At 46.5% G+C, this 22,362-nt stretch overlaps 1 protein-coding gene across 1 annotated transcript; it reads left to right on the top strand.

Annotated features, from left to right (window-relative positions):
• The first annotated feature begins 11,301 nt into the window (after nt 1–11,301).
• On the top strand, nt 11,302–16,857 carry LOC112902769 (dehydrogenase/reductase SDR family member 7). The gene is made up of 12 exons (XM_025971940.1): nt 11,302–11,571; nt 11,725–11,780; nt 11,884–11,917; nt 12,555–12,653; nt 12,752–12,900; nt 13,075–13,113; nt 13,182–13,274; nt 13,357–13,455; nt 13,604–13,705; nt 14,212–14,295; nt 15,705–15,770; nt 16,466–16,857. Exons 1-12 carry the CDS (start codon nt 11,493–11,495, stop codon nt 16,550–16,552), a joined length of 987 nt encoding a protein of 328 aa, XP_025827725.1. The 5' UTR covers nt 11,302–11,492; the 3' UTR covers nt 16,553–16,857.
• The last annotated feature ends 5,505 nt before the right edge of the window (nt 16,858–22,362 follow it).

Here is a 22,362-nt window from a genome sequence, read left to right as displayed (position 1 = left end):
ATGATCTAAATTGATATTCTTTCTTTATTTATTTATTTATGTTGTTAACTTATCTCTTTATTTATTTAAGGGTTGGTATATACTTACACTTGGTTAATGCTTGCTTAATAAAACTTGACCAACTAAAAATGCTTACTGTAGTCAAACCAAGTCTGCTTTTCCTTGATTATAACCTTGCATATCATATAATTTAGTCCACTTGCTGAGTACCAACCATAAGTGTACTCACACTTGCATTATTAAAACCAATGCTGCTCAGAACAAGATATTTGTCCGGAGTTCCCTAAAGATTTCAAAGAGTACTAGGCGTATGTCTCCTAGTCATCTAGCTGTGAAGTTGAAGTCAGCTGCTAGATTATTAACGTTTATTTATTCGTTTAAGATTAAGACTGTTGGTTATGTAATAAAATACTATTATAATCTATTTCGTTAATGCATTATTTCGGGTATACACTTGTGACGTCTACTATATGTGCGGAACTTGATCCTGGCGCATATATGGGATGCATTCGGTTATCTTTTCTAAACCGGGTGTGATAGAAGTGGTATCAGAGCAGTGATGACCGTAGGACATTAGCCTAGTTAGTAATGGTTAAATTTTAAGCCTTATCTTACTTAGTAGCTAGCTTCTGCTTGCTCGCTTTTGAAAACCGCTTATATCTTGAGTATATCACTATCATTTCCTCCTTGACTTCATGCTTGTCTCTCAAGTGTGTTGGTATTTTTTAAAATGCAATCTTGCTTTAAGGTCACCTATAGCATTTTCTAAATATCCTCTATCTTGTGCTGTCCTCACTTTTGCTACAGATGGCCAAAACTAGGTAGACAGCCCGCAAGAGCACCCGTGGACCGCCGCATCCGATCCATCATCCGCAGGAAGTGCCCGACCAGGAGGAGCCCGAGCATCTGGAGTTTGAGTTTGTGATGGTCGAAGACGACGAAGACGACTACTACGCCTACCATGAAAGAGGCTAGGTGGACACAGACACTGAGGAGGAGACTATGGAGTTGCCTAAGGACCACCCTAAGGCCTCGAGTGGCAGCAATGAGGGTCCTGCAGGAGGAGACGGTGCCGATCTAGGTGCCGCAGGCGGAGACAAGGATGAAGATGGTGATGATGACTCAGCTGCACCTGATGGTGGTGATGGTGAACTAGATGATGATCCAGATCCAACCGTTGCAGCAAGCCCACCGCCACCTGAGCCCCACTACGAGAAGCAGCTACATCGCTTGGACTTTGCTGAAGGTCCATTCCCCGCACTTCTCTGGAGGGCCATGCAGAGAATCAGCTTCCCACTGATGCCACGCTATGAAGCTTGCTTGTACAAGAATGCCCAGCAGGAGGAGGAGTGGTTGGTGGCAGTGGTGAACAGTGTTCCGGATGAGAGGCATGGCAGCCGGATGGAGTACTACAAGCACTTTGATGATGTGCCCAGGAGGACCTTGGACGCAGGGACTAGTGAGGCCGCTAGGAGAGCGCTCTACTATCTCTGCCATGCTTACAAGGATGAACTTCAGGGCACTGAGTTCCAGCTGTTTCCACGGCGCAAGAGGGGAGCCACCTGTGCGCAGATTCCTGCCCCACCCCTTGGGGAAGGGAAGCTTGCTCATGAACACTACGCAGGAGTTGGTCGCCGCTCTCAGCACGGACTTGGATGCTGCCGAAGCTGAGATCCAGGAGGTCAAGAGAAAGCTGACCATCAGGGAGAAGGCAATTCTTGAAGCTCAGCTGAGGGGAGATCCAGAGCTATCCTCGGAGTACGATAGCGACGAGTCCATTGAGTACCTGCCAGAATCACCTCCTCGCAAGCGCGTCCACTACAAAGAGCCCGGCTACCGCACCCGCTATTGTTAAAGATGATAGATCTAGGAGTTAAGTTAGGAGTATTTCTAAGGTAGGAGTTTTTTTAAGAGTCTTTTGTAATCGCTAGTTCGAACAGTCTTATAGTTTGTTTAATTTAGATTAATGTCAAAGTGTGCTTGGTTTTGTTCTTTGTAATTATTGCGATAAATTGTGGAGTCATAACCATAATTATATCAAGTTTACAATAAAGATAGATAGTTTAGTAAAACTTGGGGTTGTCTATCTTCTTTACTATCTTTATCTTATCCTTGCTCCTACCTTTTTTCCATGATTACCACAATTTTGGAGTAGTTTCTCGCTGCCCAGACTCAGCTGCTTACCAACATGGCGAACACTATCGCCAACATGTAGGCTCAGATGAATCAAGCTCCACCACGGCCACCACCGCCAGCTCGAGACAGGCACAGGGAGTTCATGAGCCATGGACCTTCCTCATTCTCTCACTCGTCTGATCCTCTGCACACCGACGACTGGATCAAGACGGTGGAGAAGATGCTGAACATCGTCCAGTGTACTGACAGGGAGAAGGCCCTTTATACTTGAGGCAGATTGGAAGGGACCGCTGCAGATTGGTGGGATGCTTACACCGCAGCCCATGACACCCCCAACACCATCACCTGGCAGGAGTTCAGGAACAAATTCAGGGAGCACCATGTACCCAAGGGTCTGATGAAACTCAAGAAGCAAGAATTCCTTGCACTGAAATAGGGATCAATATGTGTGAGTGAGTATCGGGACAAGATCATCCAGTTGTCTCGCTACGCTCCCGTGATGTAGCAGATGACGCAGAGAAGCAGAATCATTTCAGGGATGGTCTGATTGGTCCTATCAAATATCAGCTGATGGTGCTCACTTTTGAGAACTTCTAGAAGGTGGACAATGCCATCATGGTGGAGCATGCTCGCAAGGAGATGGGTGAGAAAAAGAGAAAGTTTGAGTCATCAGGGCAGTTCAGCAGCAACTCCCGTCCTGATTCGCGCCCCCGCAAGGAACACCCTTCCGCCAAGGAGGACAGAACGTGGATAGAACTTCAACTACAGGCAGAATTAGTACCAACGCCCCTACCAACAGGTTCAGCGGTAGCAGCAAGCTCTGCGTGCCAGTCAGTCAGTGCAGCGTCCCAACTTTCCGCATAATCACCAGAGTACCCCTACTGGGACACCTATGAGGAACAATACCCCTGTTTCCACTAGTCATACCACATGCTTTCGATATGGTGAAGTGGGATACTATGCTAATCGTTGTCCCAAGGGAAATGTCCAGAACACTCTAGGCCAGTTCAATAATAGTGGACAGAAGCAGACTCCACAGCAGCAACAGCCCAGGAACAACAACCAGACGCCGCAGAACAACAAGGGTCAGCAGAACTTCATCCGCGGGCGTGTTAATCATGTGGCCGCGGAGACCGCTCAGGAGGCTCAGGACATTGTGTTCGGTATGTTCCTCGTCAACTCAGCCCCTGCATCAGTTTTATTTGATTCTAGAGCATCGCATTTATTTATTTCTGCTCAGTTTGTCGCAAAACATGGCATTCCCGTGCATTCCATGCCCAACCATATGCTAGTTAGTTCACCTCGGGGAAATATGAAGGCTATGTATCAGTGCCTAGGTGTCAGTTTCAAAATTGTGGGCACAGAATTTCGTGAATTGTGGTGTTGGATTCCAAGGAAATAGATATCATACTCGGGATGGGATGACTGAGCAAGGTTGATGCAGTTATTTAGTGTGACAGAAGATCAGTGCTCCTCACAAGCCCAGAAGGTGAACGGTTCGAGTTCATTGCAACACCCCGTTGGCAGCAGACTGTGCAGTGAATTAGTTGAAGGAAGGTTCGATTGAGGACATCAGAGTCGTCTGTGAGTATCCGGACGTCTTCCCTGATGATTTGCCAGGTATGCCCCCTAAACGTGACATTGAGTTCATCATAGATCTTCTACCTGGTACTGCACCTATTGCTAAAAGGCTATATAGAATGTCAGTTGGTGAACTAGAAGACCTTAAGAAACCGCTAAAAGAATTGTTAGATAAACAGTTCATTTGTCCTAGTTCTTCACCTTGGGGAGCAACCGTGATATTCGTTGAAAAGAAAGATGGTACATAGAGGATGTGTGTTGATTATAGAGCTTTGAATGAGGTTACCAGCAAGACCAAGTATCCACTACCTCGTATAGAAGATTTGTTTGATCAGTTGAAGGGAGCCAAAATATTCTCCAAGATTGATTTGAGGTCAGGATATCATCAGCTGAGGATACGACCCTCAGATATTGCCAAGACAGTTTTCACTACCAGATACGGGCTATATGAATACACAGTCATGTCATTTGGGTTGGCTAATGCTCCAGCCTACTTCATGTATCTGATGAATAAAGTGTTCATGGAGTATCTTGACAAGTTCGTGGTGGTATTCATTGATGATATTTTGGTGTACTCCAGGAATAAGGAGGAACACGAGGGACACTTGAGGCTTGTTCTGCAGAAACTTAGAGATAATCAATTGTATGCCAAGTTCAACAAGTGTGAATTCTGGTTGAAGGACGCGACCCGCCAAGGGCGGACGCCCTTGTTGCTGGTGGACTGAGGGGTTTGGCTACTGCGAGCCTATCCCCCGACTGGGCAGGAGGCCACGTGTTGGTGGCGCGACGCAGATCTTTCCGCCTGCTACATAGTGGCACGCTCCGCCAACATCCGGATGTTACGGTGGAGCTCCTGCTGTTGAGGGTCCGCGGGCTCGGGCAGTTTGCGCACGAGCATCGTTGCGGAGGCGATGTTCTGCTCAGCCTGCGCAAATTGTTGGTAGCTGTTGTGACATTCAGGTGTTAGGATTATAAATACACTAAATATTAGTATAAAGTGTGCATATTTGATCTTGTGTATGTTTGCTCAAATTTAAATGCAAAAGGGAAAAGGACACATATGTAATTCTGAAAAATATAGGTCCTTTAGTGTTAAATGGGTGAGAATGGGAGGTAAAAATCCAAACATATGAAGGTTATTTTGCAAAAGTCAAGAACTTGCTTTTAAACCGTAAATATAGGTGAAACTACCTATAGGATGTAAGTGTAGTGTAGTTTTTAAATAGGATTTAATTAAAGTTTAAAACTTTGTCAAGTTTTATATTAGTTTCAAATCCTTAGCTCTTTTGCAACTGAACCTTAAAGCAAAGTTGTAGATCTTGCTAAACCCTACACTTTTGCTTGTGGGCACTTTTTCATTTGAGCTATGGTTTGAAAGTTATCTAGTCTTTACAGTGGAGTCCCTATACTTTGGGAAATCACAAACAGGTCCCCTTCGTCTACCTCCAGCCCCTCCTCCTCTGTTTCTCTGCCCGACGCCCCGCTGCCGCTTCGCCGGCCATGTGCCATGCACCCACCGCCCCCGCGCCGCTCTGAGCTGTGCCACGTGCTCTCCTGCGCCTTGCCCGCCGCCTTCCAGGCCTCGCGCTGGCCTGCTCCCGCCTCTCCACGTCGCGCCGCCGCCGCCCGAGCCGCCACGCGTGCGCCGGCATCGCCAGCTCATGCTCGCATATGCTGTGTCTCTCCCAGCCTTAAAACATGCTCGGCTGCTGCTCTGTGATCTTCTTTACTCACCCGAGCACCTCTAGTCCACAGCATTTCCTCTCCTGAGCACCACCCCTCGCCGGACCTCCACCACAGCCTCGGGCCACCGTCGTTAGCCGCCCACACCGCCTCCGAGCCACGATCTAGAGCTCCTAGAGCACCATCACAACTCCCTGTAGCTCACCAACCCACCCAATTTCCCTTTCCTGCATCCGAGCGTCGTCCCCCGCAGCGCCGGTGAGCTCGGACCCCGCCGCCGCTCGGCCTCGCCGTCGACCCGACGCCACACTGTCCCTTAGCCCCAACCAAGGGTACCAGCAGCACTACATCATCCCGCAAAAGCGATCCAGCCACTCCTTCACTGCCCTCCGACACCCCAGCCAGCAGAACGCTGTGCCGCCATCGCCGCCGGTGAAAACCTGAGCCGCCCCACCGTCGACGACCCCCTTCCGCCCCACCTCCGGCCAAATTAGGTACTGCAATCGCACCCCCACATCTCCATGGTTCTCATGCGTGTCTTATCCGTCCACGTTCGCCGGCCCCTCGCCGAGAACATGAGCATGCCATTGCGACCGCCGCCAATCCTCGCCGCTGGCCGTGCTCCACCACTTCTCCTGGTGCACATCACCTACCATTGAGAACGGCAGGTCCTGTAGGCCGTGTAGGACCTATTCCTTCTCGCCAAGAACCTCGCCGCCGGTGAGAACACACCCGACAGACATGCCGGCCGCCGTCGTGGGCTGTCAAGGACCCAATTGCAATTTAACTTTCTATTTTAAGGACCCTTATGCTTAAACCCGAGGGCCTCTCTGTAAACTCATCTTTCAGTTATTGTTTATAAAGGCTGTCAACTTGTAAAATCCATACGAATTTGTAAAAAAATCCAAAAATTGCCAAACTAGTTTTGTTGGAATCTAGAAGTATAATTCTACAACTTTTGTTAATAAAGTCTGGTTTGAAACTAAATACTTTTTGATTTATTTTAAACTCTAGCAAAAAGGGTATCATGGGCATAACTTTTGCATACAAGCTTATTTTCTTGTGATTTTTGGTGTGTAACCTGGTTATGTGATGAATGAACTTGTGTGCAATTTTCAACTATAGTACTGAACTCTAGCTTAAGTTAGTTTAAACTATTGCAAATTAAGTTTGAAAAGGGTTTGAATTTAATTAAGCATGCTACTAAAGGCTTTATACCTAGATATTTTTACCATGTGATAATCTACAGTAGAATAGTCCATAGTAAATATTTTAGGATTTTACAACACTATTTTACTTAAAGTTTGCATTTAAACTTGAAGTGTGAACTAAAATTCAAATACCTTAGTTTGTATTTTCAGAAAATTATGAAAAATTCATAATAAGCCTATCCACTAGAAATAAGCTTATCCACAAAAATTCAAGGTCAGAACCTTTTATGGTTTCTAAAATAAAAATCAAACTTGTCAAATTACTTCAAAGTAATTCCATTAATATGACAATGAATTAAACACAAATAGTAGAATTGGATCCAACCCCCTTGTTTTATGAGCTTATATTTGTTAATTTGTTGGATTGCAATTTTATTGTGAAATAAAACTTTTAACTCGAGAACCATTTAATCAAATCATTGCATATCATGTAGAGTCAACAACACTCGACGACGAAGACTACGATCTAGTCCCGGAAGACGAGCAAGGATTTTCTGAAGATTCTGCGAACGTTGCCGAGACTATAACTGAAGCCCCGAACCTAAGTTCGGAAGTCTCTGACACCACTGACCCTAGCCCCGCTCAAGAAGGCAAGCCCCGGTGCATGGCCCAGTATTTCAATTTCCTACAATTTTATAATTATATATTATATCTTGCATTAAGTCTAGGAGTTGAAATGGAACCCTAGATGGATTGTTACTAGGAACCTATGTAATGTACCTGAGTTCATATCACATAGATGCTCTGCTAATAGGACTGGTAGAAGTCGGGTGATTTCCTGTCACTCGCGCGATATAGGAGTTGAATGTTTACCATTCCGCAGTCACTATAAGGATCACGGATGGGGTCATGTGCAATATCATGACTCGGAAAGTTACCCCGTCTGTGTTGATAAAAGTTGTTAAGGTCGCAGTGTGTGGTAGTGGTGGCTAAGCGTTTGAAAGTACTAGCCACATGCCGCGAAATATGGTAAAGCGGTAAGCCTAGTACCTGATTGGCCCGGCAAATGGACATGTCTCCACCTCTCGATTATTTGATTTCTGTTGTACACACGCACCGATGTGTGGGAGTACATTCTGCGTAGCAGATAGGAGTATGATCATGTAGTCACGCTACAGACGTATGTCCTGCACAATTGGTGTGCGTACGGTCCTACAGTCGCTTGTGGTGGCCCCGATCCATAACCCGGAAAATGAGGGAAACGGTCGCTTCGGAACGACCTGTTGGTGTTCCAAGCGTGTGAGTTAGGTTTACCTTGCAAGGTTTGAAATTCGATTCAGGAATTGTCCGTTTCTTGCGGAGATTGAGACTGCTTATTCCTTCTGCCACATAGAGTAATAACAGCAACTATTGTTGGAATAATCTTGATGGATGATAATCTCTACCTTTCTTGTCTAGAATAGGTGCTCACCTACAATGGTTAATGAAACTAGAATCTGAAAGCTAAAATATGAACGTTAGCTCATACTCTTTGTTGCTTTTCAGCTGAAATTAAACCCAGAACCATTTCGAGCCTTCATGAGTCTAGTTATGGGCAAAGTATACCCTAATCCCGGGTAAGCCTTGTTGAGTATTAGTATACTCAGTCTTGCTAGTGAATTTTCAGGTATGACCCTTGAGAACCCCACGGATAGTCCTGCATGGCCAACCTCTGTTCCGTTTGGCTGGTCCGTGGAGTGGGATCCGTCCCCGGCTGGCAGTGACCCTCCAGAATGACGCCATACTTCGGGCTGAGTGTGGTGTCAACCTTCGCGACGTGTGTAGTTGCGTGTTAATTTTTCTTCCGCTGTGAGCTTGACAAGCATGTTTAGCTTGTCTTTTTAAACAATGTTTGTTTATTACCTTAAGTTTGAAACAGTTTGTAATAATGTTTAATACTCTGTGAATTAAAAGTTGATGAGCTGTTGTGCGACTGTAAACTCACCTTCGTGCGAGGTAAACCTGCTTCGATCCTGTTGAACCGTGGTTGCATAGGGCGGAGACCCGACAGACCAATGGGTTCTTCCGTTTGAAGTGCGTTGAGTTAGTATCGACTGGATAACGATGACTAACGCACTTGAGCTGGAATAATTCAGGCGGTTCTGCCACAGCCGTTGGCGTCTGCGATGATGGCTTGCTGGACTTACAGGCGCGTGCCTGCGCGCCGCCCGCAACGTTACGAGCATTCGGCTCGGAGTTGCACTGGGGGTGCACCGATGCGGGCGGCGGTTGGCGCTGTCGCTGCAGGCGTAACTCCTCACCGTGCGCCTAGGCATTAGCTAGGGCCTGCGCGCGGGTCCGGTGGGATGTGTGTATCCTCGATCTCACCGGGACCGGCAGTTGCCCCTGCACATCCACCATGGTGTATTCCCGCAGCGCGAGACAACCAAGGGGCGATATGTCCCCGACGCTTGACCCTTCGCTCAGGAGGTCATCATCGGAGAAGAGATCGTGGAATGAGGCGGGACCATACCTCGTCATGCCCACGAACTTGATCGCGAGCGGGGGTAGTGTTATGGTCCTTCGGGGCTTCCTAGTGTAAACGCTCACGGCGTTCGTGAGGCCAAACGGAACCAACTGCGCGGTGGGGACAGCGGGGTCCCTCCAGAGAGCTGGTGGAAGACGTTGCACAGCGAGAACAGGAGCAAGTCCACATCACTACTGGCGGGTTGGCGCCGAGCATGGGCTCGATGCAGCGCGCGAGCGCCTCAGTGTCGAGGTCAGCTAGCGGCTCAGTCGAGGGAGTGTTTCCCTCGAGCGACATCAGTGGAGTGTCCTCCTCACGGAGGTGAAGTGTGCCAAGACGATCCGCAATGAAGTCCAGGCTTCCAAAACGGAAGGCCTAGAAGGGTGTGAAAATGGGAGGTGCCCACAGCCCAACGCGTGGGGCCATGGGAAACTCCAACGAGCCAAAGTGAATCGTATCACCTAGGCTCGTAAAGCTGGAGGTACCGAAGACAAAGGCCATCGGATCACCGGGATGGTGAACACACGATGCCTTCCCCACGGACGGCGCCGAACTGTCGGTTTCGGAAATGGCTGACAGCTAAATCTACTTGAAGCGTATGTCGTGCGTTGTGGTCGGAGATGGCCTAGCACACGATGACTCAAGATTTATACTAGTTCAGGCAACCATACCCTACGTCCAGTCAGAGGTCGGTCGGATTTATTGCTTGAGCCCGGGTACTCTTGAGCGTTTGGGGAGTTACAAGCTTTCGAGTGAGAATGGACGATGAGTCTACTTATGGAGTGATGCCCCTTTACTAAACGAATGACGCTCCCTTTTATAGTCCAAGGGGGCCCTCCTTACACGGGGCTAGTAGAGAGAGAGAGAGAGAGAGAGAGAGAGAGAGTGAGTTTTTCCTTGCCTCGCTAGTCGGGATCGTCAGCTCTATCAGTCGGGACCACCAACTTCGTCAGTCGGAGTCCTTGTGCGGCCACTGGCCGAGTCCTGTGTCGCGGAGTGGTCGTCTTGTTATGTCCCTATACATCGTGCTCTTTCGATCAGGGTGCGGGCGTGTGCTAATAAGTACGGTATGACGGTCACATCCCGACCCCGGCGCTACGCCCTATCACTCCGTCATGATGGAGGCGTGTTCGCCATATCATGATGACGTCGCTCCTCATCCCTTCGTGAGGACGGGCAAGTGGAATAGTGTCCCCTGCTGTGGCAGCAAGGGGGCCTGTAACCCCCGTGGGGGAGTGGTTGGCCCGGTACGGGAAGTTGACTTCGGCGTGAATCTTTATCCGCCGCACCTGCTCCCAGAGCCCGCCAGTACGCGAGGTCCGGCTAGACTCGGCCTTGCTGGTCAGGGATAGTGACGTGTGTAAGGCGGAATCTGGTTGGGGATCTGAGTCCGTGCCCAAGCATCCCCTCGGTCGGGGACGCAAGCCAGGTTTTCTCCGACCGGACGGTCGGTTGGGGTCATAGGCCCAGGCTATCTGGATGAAGTCACAGCCCACGAGGATGGTCGTCCGGTCTCGGACTAGCCAGAATGCTAGTGGAAAGTGGGTTTATTGGGGACTTCGGATCTCTAGACCCATCACGGGCCGTTAACAGCCGGTCTTAAATATCGAGTCATGTTGTGCCGCTTGCCGTGCTGCATTGGTGGCCCTAGCACGGCATCGTGCCGTGTACAGGCTGTGCCAAAAAATCGGCCCTCGTGCCCGGCTCTCAGATCTCGAGCCTTTTGACCATCTGTAGCTAGAGTAAAGGTTTTGTGTTTGGACCATGACAGGGTTATAGGGATCACGTGCTGAGGAGTGTGCAGAGTCCACAAAGAGAATTGCGGGGAGGTGGGAGTAAATAAGAATGAGGAATAAATTTGTCGGAGATGGAGCACTAATTTTGATTTTGAAAGGCGACCGTAAATTAGCGGAATCCATACACGTCATCAAATTCACAACCCATCGATCCCTGGTGGTGAGAGACATGAGATAAATAGCAATGATTTAATAAATCTCGTACCTGTAGATTTCCATGGCCGTCGATAAATTCACCAAATTAGAGGACGTCGTTGGAGAAGACCAAGAGTGGATTGAAATTCAGAATCTCATGTCTCATGTCCTATGACGATTTTATCGATCTTGAAATCTTGAGATCTGGTCTCCCTCAGATCATACGATTGTCAGTGCGTGCGTGTGGGAAGTTAAAAATACGGAGTACTCCTAGCAGAAACATTGCATTACCCGACTGGATATCTGGCAGCAAGCAACCTGCGGTCCAAGTGACGCACGCACGGGCGGAGCATCAAGCAAGCGCCCAAGCACTAGCAGCGTCAAATTGTCCACCCATCCCGCTCATCAGCGCAGAACAGCACGCCGGCCCTGCGCCCCTTCGATCCGGGAACCTCAGCAGAACCCAAGAGAATCGGCCGACGCCACGCAGGCGCGGCCAAGAAAATGCTCCTCCTCATCCTCTTCGCCCTTCTCGCCGGCGCTGCCGCCTTCCTCCTCTTCAAGTTCGCCACCGTCGTCGATGGTACTAACACCCCATTTGGTTCCCCAATACAACCCTGTCCCCCGGCCGCCCTTCCTCCCGACGATTCCTGTTACTCTGTTTCCATCTGATTTTTAGTTTCGCCCCTGTTGGGTCGGGGGCCCTGACACCCCTTGTTCTTGGATGGCGCTGCAGGGGACTTGACGCTCGTTTCGCGCGGCCCGCCGCGACGGGAGAGGGTGGACGGCAAGGTGAGTTCTTGGAGGGTCCAGTTGATCTGCTTGGCGCTGGTGTGCTCGATCTCGTGGGTATTGATGCCGCTGTTTTGCTTTTGGTTTCTTGGCTGCCCTGCAGGTCGTGTGGATTACTGGAGCGAGCCGTGGGATTGGTGAGTTTGAATCTTCAGCTCTTTAATTTGGTCAATTTTTAGTACCAGATTTAGTTATGATTTGCTAGGTAGCTGGTATCACGCTAAGTTGTTGGTGTGACTTCTACTGCGGAATCACGGAATTTGATTTTTGTTATAAGAGCTGGTGGTGATTACTTCACTTAGCTAAGCTAAGTGTCCTGCTAATGTTTTCGGTAGATTTTCCAAGTGCAAAAGGTGTGTCTTTTATGGAAAGATAACCATAAGTCCCTATCTTGCAATTCTATTGCTGTATCAACTGCACATTTTGGTGTCAAATTCACCAAATTTGATAAGCTTTGCTTTCTTTTTGAGTAATTGTGGAAGTTCAGCTATGCGTTGATGCTTGTCTTTAAGAAGTTGAGGAGGTGATAAATATCCTTGCTGTAGTTTTGTTCCAGAGGAATGTTGGAACCTTATACCTTTGTTAGTTCATTGACGAATGCTATTGTGAAGATTTATGCCTAAACCTTCTGTGATACTGAGAAGGTTTCTACTATCAATTTTGAAGAGTTAACATGTCTTCTTTCTTTATTGATGCGTCTTTTTCTGTTACCAGTTTTACCATAGTATTTCACCATAAGCCAGCTATAAATGTTACTTTTTTATTTAATTTCAGGGGAGGTTCTTGCAATGCAATTTGCAAACCTAGGAGCAAAGCTGATATTATCTGCTCGTAATAAGGACGAGCTTGAGAGAGTAAAACAAAACATTCTCAGTAAGTTTGGAAACTATTTCTGATGTTGCTTAAATTTTTCCTTCAGAGAGGAAGTTGAAATCTGAAGATCTGAAAGACGTTTCATTTACTTTTCGAAGGCAAGAATCCAGATAGCAGAGTTGAAGCGTTACCCATGGATTTATCAGCTGGTGAAGAATCTCTAAAACAAGTCGTACATGGGGCAGAATCACTCTTTTCTAATGCAGGCGTTGACTATATGATCCATAATGCTGCCTTTGAACGTCCTGTAAATATGACCCTTATTTTGTTTTACCATTTCAACTCCCTTCCCCTATAAACATCATGTAGTTTTATTGTTACTAATTTTCCATTTATATTATCTGCTAGGTATCCCTCCTTTTAATCTAGTTACTATAATCAGTCTGCTTCCTAAATGCATTAATTTTCAATCAAATTGCAGAAACGGGGGGCACTGGAAGAAAGTGAGGAAGGTCTCAAGGTACATTAACACTGTTTTGTTCTCCATGTCTTTATCTGCAATCTAACACTATACGTCTTGCTAGACAGGCTACTATTAATGTCAATGTCATTGGAACTATTACTCTAACACGCCTTCTTGCACCTTACATGCTGGATAGAGGAATGGGTCATTTTGTTGTGGTATGTATAAACCAACTGTCAAAAGGAATTTGTGATTATTACTGTTTCACTTTGGCTATTGATATGGCTTAACCATCTACAGATGAGCAGTGCAGCCGGAAAGGTTCCTGCTCCTGGTCAGGCCCTTTATTCTGCATCCAAACATGCTCTCAATGGATACTTTGCTTCTCTGCGTTCTGAGGTACCAAAATTTGGCATATTAGCTGGTACTGTAATCTTAAATTGTATCAGTATGCTAATTTTAGTGCATTAGAGCTCCACAACTATGAAAAGTATTCATTGATAACTCTCTTTCACTGTTGCTATGCCATGTTTGTTATATGTTGCAGTTGTGTACCAAAGGCATTAAGGTCACTGTTGTCTGCCCTGGACCAATTGAAACACCACAATCTTCTGCTACATCATCTTCGGTACAAAGGCATTCTTCTGAGGTTATCCCTGGTTTCACTTATTTAATCTTGCAGATAACAAAAAAGGTTGATCATTAAATTAGGGCATGGAAACTTCACCTGCTCAGTTAGTAGTACTCATATTCTTTGACTATTGAAGAGGTAGTGGTGGAGTTAGACATTTGTGGCTCGAGTTAGCTGATAGTCCCCTGGATTGTTATATGTGCTGGGAGCTATAAAGGCCCCTATGCTGCTGGTTTCCCCGGCGAACTTCGACCAAACGTAATCGCTTGTTAAGCTTTTAATAAAACTGGGCCAAGTGCCTTTGGTCAAAAAGAAAATATTCTTCAAGTCTTCCATGCAATTAACAACACGATTATTTATTTTGTATCCAAATAAAAGCATTAGTGCCCAATATTTTTGCTGCTACCTGTGACAACACAATCTCCTCAGGTTTTAACATCTTGGAACCATCTGCTGGCCCAGCAGTTAAAACTTAAAATTTGGAAACCAGTTCCTTTTGCTTATTATTATCTTACTCACTGCAGAAACGTGTTTCAGTGGAAAGATGTGTTGAACTGACGATCGTTGCAGCAACTCATGGGCTTAAAGAAGCATGGATATCATATCAGGTATATTCATTCTAAACATGATTGTTTGCATTACAGTTGCGAAGCTTGAAGTCATTAATTTTTTTAAATCCTTTTGCATTCTGTGTATAATTGTGCTCCAAAATTCCAACGTATTTACATATGTTTTCTATATTGTGACACCCGGTCCAATTTGGATGTGGCCCAGTAGTGGCCCATAAGTGCTGCGTGCACATGTTTAGTACCATCTTGCTAGTTGAGCAAGGGTGGAGCCAACTTATAAGCCTTAGTCCTCCAGCCGTAGCACCTTCAGGTTGACCCTTTTACACGAAACGAGAACGAAAGTGTAAGCAGAGTGCTATGTGTATGCGGGCCCGCCCCTCAGAAAGGGTTGGGGCTGTGCGGCTTTGGAGGACGGGGTGTGACAAATGGTGTCAGAGCCGACCCTCGCGGTTGCGCGTACGGGTCAGTGTGCGGGCATATGACGCATGGCGCGTGTGGGCTCGGATGGGACACACGGCATGGCATATGGCGCCGACACTGGACGTGCGGCCGTGCGCTAAGAGGGGACGTTCCTGGATACAGGTCAGTTTGTGGGGATATGGCGCATGGCGCGTGTGGGCCTAGATGGGACACACGGCATGGCATATGTCGCCAGCACTGGACGTTTGGACGCAGAATTGGACCGACGAGGACGTCGGGTCCTTTGGGGGGGGGGGTATGTGACACCCGGTCCAATTTGGATGTGACCCAGTAGTGGCCCATGAGTGCTGCGTGCACATGTTTAGTACCACCTTACTAGTTAAGTAAGGGTGGAGCCAACCTATAAGCCTTCGTCCTCCAGCCATAGCACCTTCGGGTTGACTCTTTTACACGAAGCGAGGATGGAAGTGTAAGCAGGGTGCTATGTGTATGCGGGTTTGCCCCTCGGAAGGGCTGGGTGGCTGGCCTCTGTAACCTAATCACACAACAGTGAAATCCATTATACTTTAGTATAATTTGTGTGGCAAGATCTATTACATAATTGGATTGCAATCAGTATTCCCTTTGAAACAACCCGGGGTTCACTGAAAATTGGAATAATCAGCCCAGGCTCTATAACCCTGGTTTGGTTCATCACCCAAAACCCCTCTTTTAAACTAAATGTTTAAAGCAATCCATCAATTTGATATGCCTAATTAAAATACCAAAAATTTGTGCGCTAGAAATTGGATATTTACCAGGAACCAACTAGTTTTTCGCCCTCCAGACCCAACCAATAGTTTTTGGGCACACTTTTCAACTCTTATTCCAGCAGCTCCTTGTTATTGCATCTGCTCTAACACTGGCATTGCATATTATTGGTACAATAGAGTGCATATATCATATCGGCTTTCTACTTTATGTCAAGGAGTCTGTTATTTAGTCATAATATAAATGCAGAACTTTGTGGTTTGCTTGTTTGCTTGCAGCCCGTGCTGACTGTTATGTACTTGGTGCAATACATGCCAATAATTGGTTACTGGCTTATGGATAAGGTATTTCTTCTATTTTGTATTGTTTACTGTGGTTAGCTAAGTGAATGATGCTGTCTGTTATTTCCTTTCTTTCACTGCTCTTACTCGTGAATTGGCTTGATCACAATTACACATCAGGTCACAAAAACTTCTAAATACAGGAATCCTGTCGCCGAATTTTATCTCTAGCCAATGGCATTACTATATATTTCTTGAATTGGTTTGTTACATCCAAACAGTATGAGCACGTTAGCAATGAAAATACTTCGACAGTGTTGGAATTCTGTTACATGCACAGATGTACCATGCTAGAAACAAATGGCAGTGTTGTATCTAAGAGACAGGAAGCCTAAAATGGAAAGCACGGTCTCCTAGAAAGATCATTTTTTTTTTGCGAAACTCCTAGAAAGATCATTTGACAAAGGCCTTTGGAGAATAATCAAAACAAGGCAACTCTGGATATAGGAACAAGCTATCTTATTATCTTAACTATGCTGTTCCAAAAATGCCTAACATTCCACTCAGCACTTTGTACAACATAAACACTACAATCAGAAGTTTGATCTGAACAGCTGAATGGTTTACTTTGTTAGCAGTAGTGATAACTGACAGCAGGGTAACATATACATCCTCTCTAGCTCTCTTTTAGGATCCAAAGAAACATCCCTCCATATCATTGCTACTATTGTATTTCATTGGTTAACCTATTTGTCCAGATTGGTGCAAAACGGCTGGATGCGGCCGCAAAGAAAGGCAACACCTACAGTTGGAATCTCATTTTTGGCGGCAAGAAGTCAGCATGACCAAGTTGCTCGTCCCTCCTGCCACCAGGCTTTCTGGACTCCGACCTCCAGAAGTCACTTGTATGCTATATACAAACAAGGTCAAACTGAAAAGAAACAGAGCATATATAACAGCTTAGCCTTATGGTTTACCGAAAAATGGACTCGTGTTTGGCACACTGAAAAGAAACAGAGCATATATAACCCCTCATCAGGATGATTGCTATATACTGACCACACAGGGTTGTTGTCCTCGAATCTTGTTTGTTGTATCACGACTAGTTGCGGTAGTCTCAATCTTTTTTTCGTCCTCTGCCCTTCGTAAAGAACACTGTTATCACATCTGGTTTTGGAAAGGGAACTGAATGTAACTCATGTGCTTCAGGATCAAGTTCCACATATACGATACACAATAGACGTTACAGATGTATACCTGAAATAATGCAGAGTATCATAGTATTTTATTATATGACCGAAATGAAAGTTTTAATCTTAAGCGAAAAAATAAACGTTTATAACTAGCAGCGGACTTTAACTTCACAGACAGATGATTGGGAGATATATGCCTAGTACTCTTTGAAATCTTCAGAGAACTCTGAACAATTATCTTGTTCTGAGCAGCATTGGTTTTAATAAAGCAAAGGTTAATACACTTATAGTTGGTACTCAGCAAATGGAGTAAATTATATGACATGCAAGGCTAAAATCAAGGATAAGCTGACATGGTTTGACTACGATAAGCATTTTTAGTTGGTCATATTTTATTTAGCAAGCATTAACTAAGTGTAAGTATATACCAACCCTTAAATAAATAAAAGATATATGATAATAACAATAAACAAAGAACATCAATTTAGATCAGCTTTAAGTTCAATTATCATGTGAGGGTCCAAGCCGCTCGTAAGCCGCTCGTAACCGTGAGCACGGCTGATATATCAGTTTTCATTCAATAAAGGTTGTACACTTTACCCATAATTCGTGTTTCCCTTGATGTCTGGGTTTGCAAGGTCCTTAAACACTTCCGAGGTGAATGATAGGGATTCACGACGAGGTCTTTATAAAGATTCCCTAACTTATGACAATCCGCTAAGGTTTCAAGTCAAAGTGGTCATAACTCTCCCTAATAAGGCAGACGCCTTAACCAGGATCATATCACACCCTCAAAAGGACCGAGCTATACCCCGACGATGCAACCCCTCCTGCCCTTTCGGTAAGATTATCATAAGCTAAAATTTCTAATTAATTAGTCAAGACCAGAGCCATGTAGTATTGTAGTTGCACTGTTTTCCTAGATGGTTCTCCATGTTCCAATTAATGCAATGATCTTAATTATCACCATAAAAGTATTCCAGAACATGAGTAAACCAGTGTAGTATGATTTCAGGTTATCCAACCGAAGTCTAAGTAATAGCAACTAGCATAGCTACAACATAAAAATAATAACCCAGGTTTAATCAAGGAATTTTAAAAAAACTAGGTACATCCTTAGTTTGGGATCCATCATATTCTAGACACATGCATGCATATATAGTAAATGTGTGTATTTATAATGTTATTGGGACTGAAGTATGATCAAGGATCACTTGCCTTCGTCAAAGAACTGCTGCTGCTCGGGAACATCTTCAAAGCTTTGCTCTTGCGGACCCTCGAACTGCGCACCGTCTATCGTAACACATAAGTGCATACAACCAAATAATACAATAAATAAGAAACAGTACACCAAACAACATAAACAGAGCAAAATAATATTATAAAGCTATTGTATATGTCGCAAGGGTCGCGTGAGCGCGAGAATCGATGAAAATGGAGTTAAAACGAAGAAGTTACGGCTAAAACATGATTCTAGGGTCTTATTTGTAGAAGATTTGAAACTAGAAGGACTCTGGATAAAGAAACCGAGGGCTAGAACATAATTAAACCTTAGATCTAGGGTTTAGTTTGCAAAAAAGAAGGGCTAAGAATGGCGGGTTCTATTTTTGGAAAAGATAGGGGTATAAATAGAAGAAAAAGGATCTATTTGTGAATATTTTTGAACTGCCGTGGACTGTGGGTTGATTTCTATGAAACTCAGGGGCTAAAGTGCAAAATTGCCTTAGGTTGACCGATATCTGGTTTACTTGACTCTACTTAGATCTAATCTAACCCGTTGGAACAGGATCTAACTGCTGTGGGGTGGCTGACGCTGCGAGTCGGCGGTGCGGGATGCCGGCGGCGGGATTTCACGATAGCGGCTCGTCAAAGTTTCGCGTAAACACGACTCCGGGCTCGGTTTAGGCTCGGCTTTGACCTGGGAGCAAGAGAGCAATGAGAGGAGCGCATCTAGAGGCTCGAGAAGAGGCGACGGTGGACGGAGACAGCGGCCGGCGGCGAAACGCGGCTCGGTGCGACGACGAGCGATTGGCACGCATGGGAAGGCGGGGAAACAGGGATAACCAGCCGGTGACGATCCTTACCCCGCGACGGAGCTCCGGCGGCGGCTTGCGGCGGCAGAGAAGCGGCGGAATGGCGGAGCGGCGAACGGCCGAGGCACGGCGGCAATGGCGGCGGTGGCTAGGGCTTCGTGAGGCGGGAGGCGGCGGCTGCGAGTTCTACGGAACCTATGGCACTGGGCGGCGCTTTCAATAGGGCGGCTGCGGCCTTGGCGTGCGGGCCCAGGCGACACGCGGAGGGGTGGATGTGCCGTGTCGCGGCCGGACTCGGGCTCGAGCCCGAGTCTGGCTCGAGGTCGGGGACGGCCCCGTCAGGCGGGTCCCACCCGCCAGCGTGAGAGAGAGCGAGAGGAGGAAGACTGCGGGCGCGCGAGAGAGCTGGGTTGGGGAGAAGGAGGAGCTGGGCCACGCGGGGGGAAGAGGGAAGGAGAAAGGCCAGGTTGGGTCGGGCTGCAAGGAAGAAAAGAGAGAGGGAAAAAGAAAAGAGAGTGTGGGTCGGGCCCAATTAGAAAAAGAGGGAGAAAAAGAATTGCATTTAAATACATTTAAATTTGAATTTTAAACTTAAATTCAAATGAAATACAAACAATAAAACAATGCAATGGGGCATGAAATGCATAAAAATCTATATTCCCTTATATTTCTTTTTATGGTTAAGTAAATTACTATTAATTCACGGTAAATGCTCTAAAATCAAAATGATGGAACAAAAAATTTATGGATCCTAAAAGAATTCTAGCAAAATTTATTTAGGTTTCTAATTTGAAAATTAGGTGTTACAAACCTACCCCCTTAATAGAAATCTCGTCCTCGAGGTTCGGCTGGGCTAGCAAAGAGCTGAGGAAATTCTACCTATAACTCGTTCACTCGTTCCCAAGTAGCCTCATCCTCTGCATGGTGACTCCACTGAACCTTACACATCCGTATCCTCTTAGTCAAATCATCCTGTACATTCAACTCCTCCAGTGGCAACTATTCCTCTGGTACCCTCAAACACTTGTTCAACTGTGATATGTGGAACATATTGTGCACATCTGATAGTCGCGCAGGTAGCTCTAGCTGGTAAGCTACCTCGCCTTTCCGTTCCAAGATCTTGAACGGGCCAATGTAATGAGGTAACAACTTTCCTTTGACCTTGAATCTGCGCAAACCTCTGATAGGTGACACTTTCAGATACACAAAGTCTCCTTCTTCAAAAGTCAACTCTCGTCGTCGAGTATCTGTATAACTTTTCTGTCTCGACTGAGCCACTTTCAGATTCTTACGGACAACCTGTACGTGTCGTTCGGCCTCTTTAATGATCTGAGCCCCGAACAACTGACTTTCACCTGTCTCACTCCAATACAACGGAGTTCTGCACTTCCTGCCATACAGTGCCTCAAACGGTGCCATCTTCAAACTGGCCTGATAACTGTTGTTGTAGGAGAACTCTGCAAATGGCAAACTCTTATCCCAACTGCCTCCGTGTTTTAGGGCACAAGCCCTAAGCATATCTTCCAATATTTGGTTGGTCCTTTCTGTCTGCCCATCAGTCTGCGGATGATAAGCGGAGCTAAAATTCAACTTCGTGTCCATCGACTCGTGCAACTTCTGCCAAAACCGAAATGTGAACTGAGTGCCTCTGTCTGACACTATCTTCTTAGGTACCCCATGCAAACACATAATTCGGGAGATATATAACTCTGCTAATCGTGCTCCTATATAGGTAGTCTTCACCAGTATGAAGTGAGCTACTTTGGTCAAATGATCCACTATAACTCATATGGAACCATAACCATCTCGTGTGCGTGGCAATCCCACGATGAAATCCATACCAATTTCTTCCCATTTTCATTCTGGAACCTTCAATGGCTGTAACAAACCGACAGTTCTCTGATGTTCTGCCTTGACCCTCTGACACACATCACACAGTGCCACATGAGCTGCAACATCACGCTTCATGCCATACCACCAATATCTCTACTTCAGATCAAATGATACATCTTGCTACTGCCCCCGATGGATAGAATGAGCTGAGTCATGAGCTTCTTGCAAAATTTGCTCACGAAGATTGTGACATTCAGGTACTTAGGATTAAAACACACTAGATTCTAGTATAAAGTGTGTATGTTTGATCTTTTGTTTGTGTGCTAAAACTTTAATGTAGAGGGAAAAGAATCTTTTTATAATTCTGGAAAATTTAGGTCCTTTGGTGCAAAATGAGTGAGAATGGGAGGTAAAATCAAAACATATGAAGGTTGTTTCGCAAAAGTCAAGAACTTACTTTTAAACCACAAATAGAGATAAAACTACCCAAAGGATGCAAGTGTAGTGTAGATTTTAAATAGGATTTCTAGTATAAAGTAAATTCAAATCCTTAGCTCTTTTGAAACTGAACCTTAAAGCAAAGTTGTATATCTTGTTAAACTGTACACTTTTGTTTTTGGGCATATTTTCATTTGAGCTATGGTTTGAAAGTTAACCTGGCTTTACAGTGAAGTCCCTGCACTTTTGACAAATTGCAGATCAGTCCGCCTTCATCTACCTCCAGTCCCCCTGCTCTGTTTTCCTCTCTGCCCGACCCCGCCGCCCTCGCCGGCCATGTGCCGAGCTCCAGCTGCCCCCGCGCCGCCTCTCTTCACGCCACATGCCCCTCCTGCACCCCGCCCGCCGCACACCCGACCTGCGCTGGCCTCTCCTCGCCTCGCCACGTCGTTCTGCAACCCGCCCGAGCTGCTCATCCGCCGCCGCTCACCGTCGCTGCAGACCTGCCGGCGCCACCTCCTGCTCTTGCAGCTCGTACGTGTTGCCTCCAGGCCGGCCGCCGCTCTAGCTCCTTCCCTCTGGCTTTCTCCCATGCGCTCCACGTCGCCCCGCCTCTGCTCGAGTTCTGCCCGGCCGCCACCTTGCCGCTGTCGTGCCTAGCGCCCGTGCGTGCTTCCCCACCCTTCTTTGCTGGTTTAAAATGCTCAGTAGCTTCCCCTCCCTCCATTTCGCTCTCTCTTGCACTCGCATTTCCCACCGAGGTTCTAATCCACCGTCGCCACTTGAGTTCTTCTCCGGCGACCTGTCTGCTCACCGTGGGCAGACCACCATAGCTCCTCCCGATCCACGACAGCCCCTCCTCCAGCTTCGCCATGATCCTGTGAAGCTCACCGCCTTCCACTCGACTACTTTTGACCTCCAATTTCACCTTCCCTACGCTCGCCGGTGTTCTTCTCCTCCGCCGTCGTCACGGTCGCCGTGGGTCACCTCCTGCCTGTAGCTGTTAGCTTCAATTGTATGTGGCAATGCATCCCTCATGGCTCACTGATGCTCATGTGCAGGACCTTTGCCGCCATCGATCACCGGAGCACCGCCGTCATCGTCAACCTCTCCGCCGCCACCTCGGTCTACCGTGGAGATCTACCTTCCCGACCACCC

The sequence above is a fragment of the Panicum hallii genome, chromosome 8 (genome assembly GCF_002211085.1).
Source record: "Panicum hallii strain FIL2 chromosome 8, PHallii_v3.1, whole genome shotgun sequence".
Classification (NCBI taxonomy): Eukaryota; Viridiplantae; Streptophyta; class Magnoliopsida; order Poales; family Poaceae; genus Panicum; species Panicum hallii.
This window is presented reverse-complemented; position numbering and strand designations above follow the sequence as displayed.